Source organism: Fulmarus glacialis, unplaced genomic scaffold, assembly GCF_000690835.1.
Source record: "Fulmarus glacialis isolate BGI_N327 unplaced genomic scaffold, ASM69083v1 scaffold13029, whole genome shotgun sequence".
Classification (NCBI taxonomy): Eukaryota; Metazoa; Chordata; class Aves; order Procellariiformes; family Procellariidae; genus Fulmarus; species Fulmarus glacialis.
The window spans coordinates 1-10,041 of NW_009232681.1; the positions used below are offsets into that span (position 1 = coordinate 1).

At 44.9% G+C, this 10,041-nt stretch overlaps 1 protein-coding gene across 1 annotated transcript; it reads left to right on the plus strand.

Annotated features, from left to right (window-relative positions):
- Positions 1-1,282: 1,282 nt before the first annotated feature.
- ROGDI (rogdi homolog (Drosophila)) lies at positions 1,283-8,773 on the plus strand (the record flags this gene model as incomplete). The annotated part of the gene is made up of 8 exons (XM_009585016.1): positions 1,283-1,337; positions 1,874-1,954; positions 4,379-4,474; positions 5,736-5,834; positions 6,320-6,433; positions 7,195-7,244; positions 7,793-7,919; positions 8,478-8,773. Coding segments are annotated over 8 exons (664 nt in total), but the record flags the coding sequence as incomplete, so codon positions are not given.
- Between the last annotated feature and the right edge of the window lie 1,268 nt (positions 8,774-10,041).

Sequence of the window (10,041 nt, forward strand, 5' to 3'; positions counted from 1 at the left end):
GTTCCCTGAGCGCCGGCGGCAAAGGTCTCTGCAGCACCCCCAGGGCAAAGGGGTTCTCTTTAATACAAGATTTTGCCTTAAGGAAAACAAATGAACAAACTCTCATGGCAGGGTAACGTAACAGTCTGTAGCCATGTTCCAGGGGCTGCCTTAGCCAGACTTGTGCCGTGTCCTACTGACACCTGTAATATAGTCATTGATTCCCGACCACACGCTGGTGTGTTGCATCAGCGTGCTGCTGTCGGCAGTTTTGCCAAGGGGCATTTTTCTGATTCTGGGTGCAGGGAGTTGCAGTTACAAGACCTGAATTCTGCTCTTGGCTCAGTTTCTTGGCTCTGACTGTGGACAAATCTTAACCTTTGTCCTAATCTCCCTAAAATAGCGATAATAAATCTACTTCACACAGAGCAAACTGAGACCTGTGCAGAAGGTGCTGTAGAAGTACAGTTCTTCTGAAATAGCTGTCTATTTTTTGATCTTCAGCGTAGGCCTTGCCCTGAATAGCTGCACTCTGGCAGAGGTCACAAGCTTGTTGCAAGGTAGGAGACCTTGGTCTTTAGAAGCAGCATGATGAGCATTTTATAGAATGGTGCAATGATTCTGTATTGGGTTTGAAGGTTGTATTCTTCAGATCTTAAAGTATTAAAGTTGATTCTAGTTCTCATTCATTGTTGTTGCAAGGTGGATCTTAAAAAGTGTTGATCTAAAGAGTCTCTGTCTAGTGTATTAAAATGTAAGGTATGGCTAAACTGAGTTCTTGAAGGTCCAGGTGCTTCAGTCTTCCCCCACTGTTCATTGTAGATGTGAGCCACCTTGCAAGACCTTTTAAAGGGTTTGGGGTGTGGTTTTTTGGTTTATTTAGGTTTTTTTTCTTGTTTGGGGGGGTGGGATTTGTAGCTTTCAGCTCCCATATGAACCATGTAGCACTCCAATGTCAGTAATTCATCTAATATCTTGTGTTTGTGCCTACTAGAGCTGTTTGTAACTGCAACCAAATTGTTGATAGGTAATACATGAAATAAGCATGGGATCAGAAATGAACATAATGTTTTAGGCAGGGCAGTTAGGGTGAGGTGGCTCATAAAGAATATGACAACAGCTGGCCGCAGGCCAAGAGCTGGGGACTTGAGGTGTAGAGTTCATCTGCATCCCCCAACTGACCCCTGGAAGGAGGGGAACTTGGCTAGCATGGGACAGGGAGGGGCGGTGTCGGGTTGGCAGTTTCGTAGGTGTCTCTTGCCTCCTGTGACTTGTGTTGCCCCAATCTTTCTTCTCATTCCAGCACAGACCAGGTGAAAGGTGTGTTGACGCTGCAGGGAGATGCCCTGTGTCAAGCTGTGAGTACTTGCTGTGGTTCTTGCTTTGTCCTACCATCAAGGGGTGGGAGTCATCCTTATTACACTTGGATGACCTCAAGGGAGAGGTCATCCTTATTATGCTTGACCAGCGATCAATAAGTTTTCTTTGTCAGTCTTCTCTAATAGGCCTTAAATCCTTAACATTTCAGCAGCTGTTGAAATCTGTCAAGATCCAGCATCTAACCCCACACACACACACTCTGTGGTGAGTGGTGGAGTCAACTTTCATGGGGATTCCTTGCCTTTACCGCCTTTGTTGTGTAATATCAAATTTCCTTGGGGGGCCTTCTGAGATCAGGTTGTGCGTCCTGCCTGGATCCCGATTCACTAAATGCCTTTCAACTTATCCTTTGTATTAGCATCTTCCTGTAGGAGGACTGAGGTTCTGGCCGTGCCAGGACTGCTGAAAGCAGCTTGCCAAGATGGTCTGGGAGACAGAATGAAGTGGGGCTGGCAGTCTCCATGTTCTGCATATGGGCATTGCTTGCTTTCACGTGTTTGCTTCTTTCTTCAAGGATGTTAATCTGAAAATGCCCAGAAATAATCAGCTCCTGCACTTTGCATTTCGGGAAGACAAGCAGTGGAAATTGCAGCAGGTACTGTTAACTTTAGATGCCTACCCCTTTGTAGCATCTGTGCCCTCCAAGCAGTAGCTGTAGCCCCTCGCTTTCTGAGAGGGAAGGTTATGTCCATCCCACATTAGCTCCAGTGGTAAAAGCTAAGGGAGGAAACAGATGCAATTAAATTCAGTTATGGTGCTAGGAGAGAGGTGGGTTCTGCTTGTTCCTGAAACTCCAGAGAACTGAAGGCTGTCTGCATAGCAGTCATAATCCTTTGAAAGGGGTGCCTAGGGTGCCTGTGCAGTACTGGCCTTGTGTCTGCTTGTAAAATCCAGGCTAGCAGGGCAAAGAGCAACTTCAGAGGCTTTGAGTAGCTTGCTCTCGTTCTCTTACAGAAGCATTTCTTTATGCTGAGAACAAATCTCTCTGTATTGTGGTCTTGTAGCATAGCTGAGTTCTCTCAGTTAAGGAGTTAAAGGGATGTGGCTGTCCAGAACATTGAATCTCTCTCTCCCACTATTTTGCTGGGAGATACCTGATTTCAGGACCTGATGTAGTGCCTGATCTTGAAGACATAGTTTCCCACAGTAACTTTGTCATAGCTGAGTAGGTTGGAGAAAGAGGTATTCCATGTGCTTCACTATGCCATGGCTCAGATTTTTCTAGGTGATCAGTATTGGTATTGAGTGCAGTTTCCAACGGCTGCTTTGGCAGAGGAGTGAAAGCTCTACCTGGTAACTCTGTAGAAATCTAGAAAATTGTGTACTTGAGATGTTGATGCCAAACCTGACTGAGTTTATTTACGCCTCGCAAGAAGGCAACGAAGTTTTTGTGATAACACTCAGCAATGCATCCTATTTTGTGGCCATTTTGTACTGCTGTCTGCTTGATAGGCTTCTACCAGCTTCTATGGAAAACACCTTCCTTTACTTGCAAGAGTTTTGTGTTCTAATGTTGTTCAGATGGAATGTGAGTGACTAAAGAGCTCTGTGCAGAAGCATTTACAGTGATTATGCAGAGATCTTTGTCCGGTCTGAATTAAAAATGAGCATCTCAAAGTATTGTGAGTTTCTTCCCTTAGTGAGTGGTGCCAGTTGGAGTTTTGTTTCTCTGTCCAAAGTAAAGTCATCAGTAAGAATTTGTAGTATAGGCACATTTTTGAGGAACGTAAGTGCAGGCACATGAGTTTTGAGGAACTTGATTAGAAAACAGAGCAAAATCAAGGGGGAATAGGAATGAAGCAAGTCCTTATAATAGCAGGATTGGCATTGTTGGGTTGGGTAACACTTAGCTTGCTCGAAAGCATCTGGGAGATGTAAAGGCTGGAGGTGGTGATGTTTGGAGATGCCATAGCCCAAGTACCTGCAGAGTTTCTCTGCAGTCTGACAGTGGACTTTATCATCTCTCTCTTCTCTCTGTAGCCTCCAGTGCCTTGTGCTTTCTAAGAGCAGGGCTATTCTGTGGTCCCTGAGCTCTGGATGACAAGGAACCAGTGCCCAGATCTATGCCAGGGAAGCCTCTACAAGGCTGAGCTGGGATCTGGGGTTGCTAGGGAGCAGTGTAGATGTATCAAACTACAAATATCCCAAGCTGTGTTATCCATCTCCCAGCAACCACCTCTCATACAGGCTTCCCTGCTTACCTTTTCCATTTATTGCACCCTCTGATTTACCCCTTCGTTTTTTTTTTATTTTCCTGCTGCTGCCTGGAACTGAACACAAGTCACTTTTTCGCAGGGTCATTTTCTTCTTCCTCTGGTTTGTCCTTGCTCCCATGAAAGCACTGGGATACACCTATCAACCTTGCTTTGATAATTATCTCCTGGCTGCAAGCGGTCTTGCTTGAGAGGGACTTGAGCTAGCTGTGTCTTGAGTCTGGTCAAATTCCACACAAGCGGCGTGATGGCAGCTTCCTGATGCTGGAGATAACTCTCAACCCCAACAATTATAGTTTAGAAGGACTCTGGAATACTGCCAGAGACGCTATATTAGAAATCAGTGTTTGCTGCTCATTGCTGCTGTCAGTGTAATTTGTGTCATTGGTTTTAGCTCTAATAGTTCCTAAGGAAGAAATCATTATTCGTGTTGCTAGACCTGACTGCTGTATACCATCAACAGTGAGAATTCCTACCTGAACAGTCATGATCAGAGTCCTCCCAGGATGAGAGTGCCTGATGTCGCTGTTCCTTCAGGGCAGCAGCAATATTTTTATTGACAATCCAGGTTGTAGCTATCAGGCTGTTTTGCATCTCCAGTCCTTGAGTGAAGAACCCAATAATGTATCTGGGCAGCAGTGGTAGATTTGTGTTAGTGAGTGGCTGGTACTCAGAGAGAAATGGGTTTTAACATTTGAGAAGTCACCATTATCTTAGGGCCAATGAAATAATCAGGGAAACCTCTACTTCCTAATGTGTATTGTAGAGGGTGTTTCTTTAATAGGGTTATATTTATACCTTTGCAGATCCAGGATGCTAGAAACCATGTTAACCAAGCCATTTACCTGCTTATGAACAGAGATGTAAACTACCAGTTCAAAACAGGCTCAGAGGTTCTCAAGGTGAGGAGAAAGCCCTTTCTACTTGGGTAGGAACGTGCATTTTTCTTCTCTTCATTTGTTGTTTTAAACATAGTTAATGCATATTACTGTCTTGAGTCTCATACTGGAAATGGATTCCCCAGTTGTACCCGTATGTACCTGTGTCTCCATGTGACCTCATATTTGATATGAATCTATACCAGTTTAGCATCAGTAACAGGGTTGTACATCATGGTGAATGGTAATCTGAGCAGTATTCTGGGAGCATCTCCCTTGATCTTTTTTGGATGATGTGGTTACACAGCTCATGCTCTTCCCTGTCAGTCAGTGCTTTTGGGGAGAGAAGAAATGAGGCAGTCATCAGCAAACAAAAGAATACAGTTAGTACTCGTGATCTACTGACGATTTGAAAGTGACTTCTCACTTGCTAGTAGTAGTTGATGTGGTCTGATACAGACCAGCTGCTGCGTGGCAATAAAGCCCAGCCCTCTGCTTGGAAATGCTCTCTGAACTACCAGTGTTTCGACTTACTCATTAGAATCCATCACAGTATCAACCATGAGAAAGTTAAACCTTTTTAGTCTCCACGTCGGCAAGGGCTGCTAATAGGAAGAAGCTAGGTAATAAAACTATTTCGTTTTTACTTTTGGGTGGAAGTAGCGGGGAGAAATCAGTCATAATATAAAATGCCTTCATCTTAGCAGTCGTGAGCTCTATAATAGACATATGTTGCTTCCCACTTTTTTCTGGAAAAGGAAGTCTGCCTGAATAGAGCCTTTGAACTGTGATTTCTGGCAGGATTGGACTCACAGTGAGCTGGTTCTCTTCTGTAGTGCCCTAGCTCATAGATGGTTATGAACCGGAGGGGGCCCATTCAGCAGTTTTTGTACCCGTGATGTGGGCATGGGCAGAACTAGAACACAGCTTGTTGTTTTTCCTTAATGCCTGCTCCTCAGAACAGCTGATGATGAGTTTGTCAATGCTTTGCTGGCATCAGTAATTGATCTCAATGTTCTCTTCTAATTCTTCTAATGAACAGCTGTTCTCTCTTCAGTCCCTGGTATTAAACACTCCTGGCCTGTCTCACAAGTGTCTATGATAGTGGTAACAGTTAAACTGCATTTATAGGGGAGCCACCCCTTCCCAATAAGCCCCTGAATTCCTGGAAGGGCACGCGGGGGTATTGTTGTAACACTTGCAAAAGGCTGTAGGATTCTGCAGCATGCTATCCAGAGTTGTCCAGGGGTCGCCACTCAGCAGTGTACTGTATGGTATCTTGTAGCTTATGGATGCTGTGATGTTACAGCTCTCAAGAGCCCGAAATCGGCTTACCACTCCAGCCACTCTGACTCTACCAGAGATTGCCTCCAGTGGTCTCACAGTAAGTATGTGATGGTCTAGGTCTCCATACAGTTTGGCAGTATGCAAGTTAGGATATTGTGCTGCATCCTGGTGGAAGTGAATTTCTGAAGTGTCTCCTGAGGCAGAAAGAGAGAGCTGAAGTAGGTGCAAACCCTGAGCATTTTTGGCTGCTCTGTATCTTCCTGTGGGAAAGCAGATGACTTGGGCATAAGGACTCTGGTTCTCAGAGAGTAAGTTCGTTCTCTGCCCAGGAATCTTGTCCAGGGATGATTTGCCCTTGTGAACACTGCTCCATCCTCTTTTGTCACCATCATGCACACACCATTTGATCAAGTGCAGCAAGAGGAACAACCATGGCTTGCAAGCTGCTCAGTCTTTGTTTGTTTCGTAATGTCCCTCTCACTATGGGGTAACTGTAATATGGCTTAGAAAAAGGTAGTGATTTCCCAGCATTAGAAATAATGGTCCTTTCACTGACAAAGAAACTACTTATTTTCTCACCAGAAAATGTTCACCCCTGCTCTGCCTCCAGACATCCTTGTGAATTTCTATATTAACCTGAATAAGCTGTGCCTGACTGTCTACCAACTCCATGTGCTGCAGCCCAGCACGACAAAGGTGATGCCTACTATCTCTTGAGCCTCATTTATTTACCTCTCCCTACATCCCACTGTGAGGAGGAGATCGCAATGCTACATGGTGCAATGTTCTATGCATAATATAATGCAGAAATTACTGTAACTGGTGTTAAGTGTCTGTGTTTAGATCTGCTGCAGACAGAACACTGGCTCTAAATCTAGTTTGGGGCATGGCCACTTAGCCCAGAAGAAAATACCAGTGTTCTGGAGAAGGCCAGCAACTATTTTTTGCCAAGTAATGCTTTATCTTACAATATAGTTTGATAATTTTGCATAATTTTGGAAGGGCATAATTGTTTTAATCCAGTTTACATTGAAGTAGCATCTTGAATTTTCTGAGTGGAGTTTTGATGGACACTTTTCTGCTTCACCTGTTGCATTTGGATCAGCTTGATGTCCTGTAAAAGCAGAATTAAACTCTTAAGCTTTTTGAAATGCAGTCGTTCCATAAGGATATTTTTCCTAAAATCTGTCTTTTTTTTTTCTTCTGGATCTTCTCATCTTATTTTTGTGGTGCTAAAATTTGGAGCTAAGTTGGACTCAGCCATTGTGTAGATTTTTTTCATGAAGGAGCAGGAAGGGATCAAATGACATGGATTCCATATGAATGGAGTATTCAGGCAGATATAGTATAGGCATTTCTTGATGTCAGGCTACTGAAAGTGCAAAGCTTAAACATCCTTCTTCTAAGTAGTTTGTTCACTATGTCAAAATCCTAATGACCTTTTCCTTCTCCTCTAGAACTTCAAGCCTGCTGGAGGGTCCATTTTACACAACCCTGGGGCCATGTTGTAAGTACAGTCTCTACAAGGGCTGTGTAACAGGTGTAGGAGTATGCTGAGGATGAGATCCAAATGGCTGTACGCAGTTTTGATTATAGCATCTGTTAAGTGGAGAAGCTGGACTGAGTCACTTGCTGTGCCTGTGCCTGTGAGTGCACTATGAGGTGCCCATAATAGTGTTTCTTTAATGACTCGGTCATAAAGGCCCAAAGATGTGGCTTTTCAGGATGCGGCCCACCCATAGGGTGCCATGAGTTTGTCTAGAGATCAGAGTTGTCAACCAAAATGAACATTAGCTTATTGGCATTGCCATCTGCATTTCCTGCCTTTGTGCCTTTCAGGGAAGTGGTAAAGTTTCTACCTTAACCCTGTTAGATTCAGCTTAACTCTAAATCTGGTCGGAGGTAGGCTGAGAGTTTGCATTCTATAACTTTGCCAGGTGCTGTTTTAAATGTAGTAGAAATCATAATGATCTCTTCTGTGAGAATGGAGGACAGTTGAGTTCTGTGTTCTGTGCGGTTGTGTGTGAAGCTGTGCTCTTTTTTCCCCCACTCCAGTGAGTTTGGCAACCAGCGGTATGAAGTCAGCCATGTCCATAAAGTGGAATGTGTTGTCCCATGGTTAAATGATGCCCTTGTCTTCTTCACAGTTTCACTGCAGCTTTGCCAGCAACTGAAGGACAAGGTAATGGCCTTAGAGAAGGCGCTTTGGTTTTACCTGTGAATTTTGAGAGGACCTCAGATCTCCTAAAAATCTGATGCGATGTTATTCTGTACAACTTACATATAAACTGAAAACAAGCGATGAGTCAATGCTCTGGAGCCAGGGACCTGGCTGGCACTGCCTAGCAGACAGCCATCTGGGATAAGTATAATAGTGTGACAGATATCTTTGCTGAACTAGCGACTAGATGGAGAGGAGCAGGTAGACACTTTTGTGTTGTCAGTCATGAGCTGGATGTGAGGAAATGCCACGGTGCTGTAGAGGAGGCATGGAGACCTTAGCAAACTAGATTCCAGTAGACCAATGGTCAGTTCCAGCTCTGCAGCTGACCTGCCTGCCACCTTGAGCAAGTAACTTTGTGCTCCAAGCCTCTTCAATGACAATAGCAGCAAATCTGCCCTTTTGCAGTGCAGTGCTGGAGTGTGTAATGCTGTAAAGCTCAATCTTCATTGCAGACCATTATATGCTCTTTCCTCTATGGCCCAAGGGAACTTACCTGCTTTTCTTCTTGCTTTCCAGATCTCTGTTTTCTCCAGTTACTGGAACTACAGGCCATATTAATTCTCTGTGGAGTGTCCAAGCCCTTACAGTACTTCCAGTGTCTCTCTGTTTTCAGCATGCCAGCAGAGTCCAGGTCAGCCTGAGGAGTGCTGTGGTTCACTACCATGTGGCCCTCCACAGGGTAGGGTCAGTGTATCCAGAGAGACAACTTTAGTAGCCTTGTCTGGGACTGCTGCGTAAGCAGGGCTCTAAGCAATGCTGTGTGGTTGGCAGGAGCTTCCACCTGTCTTTGTTTTCATGTGCGTTGTGTGGCTTACACTTTCCAAGCCTCTGATGAATCACACTAGTCCATTACAACGGATGGGGAGCTGCGGACTACTCTCACTAACTGTATTTGCACACAGTGCTGTAACTAACTGCTGGACTGTGAGCTGGCTGGGAAGGGATGAAGACAGACTAATTTAACACACCACAAAAAATGTGGGCCATGTTGCTCCATGTAGTGAAATCTGTTGCTGTGATCTGGTCCAGCTGTTGTTATGCCTAGCCCTGAGCTTTTCCCTCTCCTATCTGTTCGGTCCATGCCCATGTTACTGATTCCCCTTTGGGGATATTCTTACTTGCTGCTGTTTGAACTCCTTTTTCCCTGGCATCAATGTGATAATATATATTTTTTCTTTTTCCTAAGCCCTAGTTGGGCCAATTGGTTTTTTTCAGGTTTAGTATCTTGTTTTCACTGCCAGCCTTTGGAGCTGCTTCAGAACCTTGAGCACAGCTGTGCAGTCTCACATCCTGTCATTAAACCCAAAGTGAGTACCATGTTGTTACTACAATTTGCTGCCTACCTATGATGCTACAGTATGTAACTCATCCCTCTAGAATTGATAACTGTGAAATAAAGATCCTCAGACCTGCCATGCTCCTGTGGGCTGTCAGTGCTGAGAATGGAAGAGTATCAAAGATTATGTGCTCTTTTACAAGTGAGTGGCTGTTCTTAGTTACACATGCTGGATTACTCTTTGCCTTACTGGGAGGACAGTAGTGGTCTCTGAGGGCAGAGCTGGGCAGCTCTTCGAAGGCTGGGCCTGGTTTGTGTAGCCTCAGCCCAGTGCTTTCTGACATCTGAGTATTACTACCTAAAGTACTTTTCCAAACTTCCCTTGATGGTCATGTTTGGAAGATGCTGTAAGTATGGAGACTGGTTGGGTTGGCTCACGGAGCTGGCTGTTTAGTGATGAGGAAGCATCACCTGTCTCCTGCTTGGCTCCAGCTAGCCCTGTCCAGCATGTGCTTCTGGTGGCTTTCCTCACTGGAGTACCTTTCCCAGGAGCCTACGTGTGTGCTGAGGTGAAGACTGCAGGATCACCGAGGTCCCTGCAAAACGTCAGGGCCATTGGAGCCTATCTTGACAGCATGGTTGGAAAACACCAGGATCCTGGTGTTTTCCAAATGCTATCCAGAGCGCTGTGCTCAAAAGGAAGAGATCACAGAATCACAGAATGGTTGAGGTTGGAAGGGGTGCTCTGGGGTCTGTCTAGTCCAATTCCCCTGCTCAAGCAGCGCCACCCAAAGCTCCCAGGAC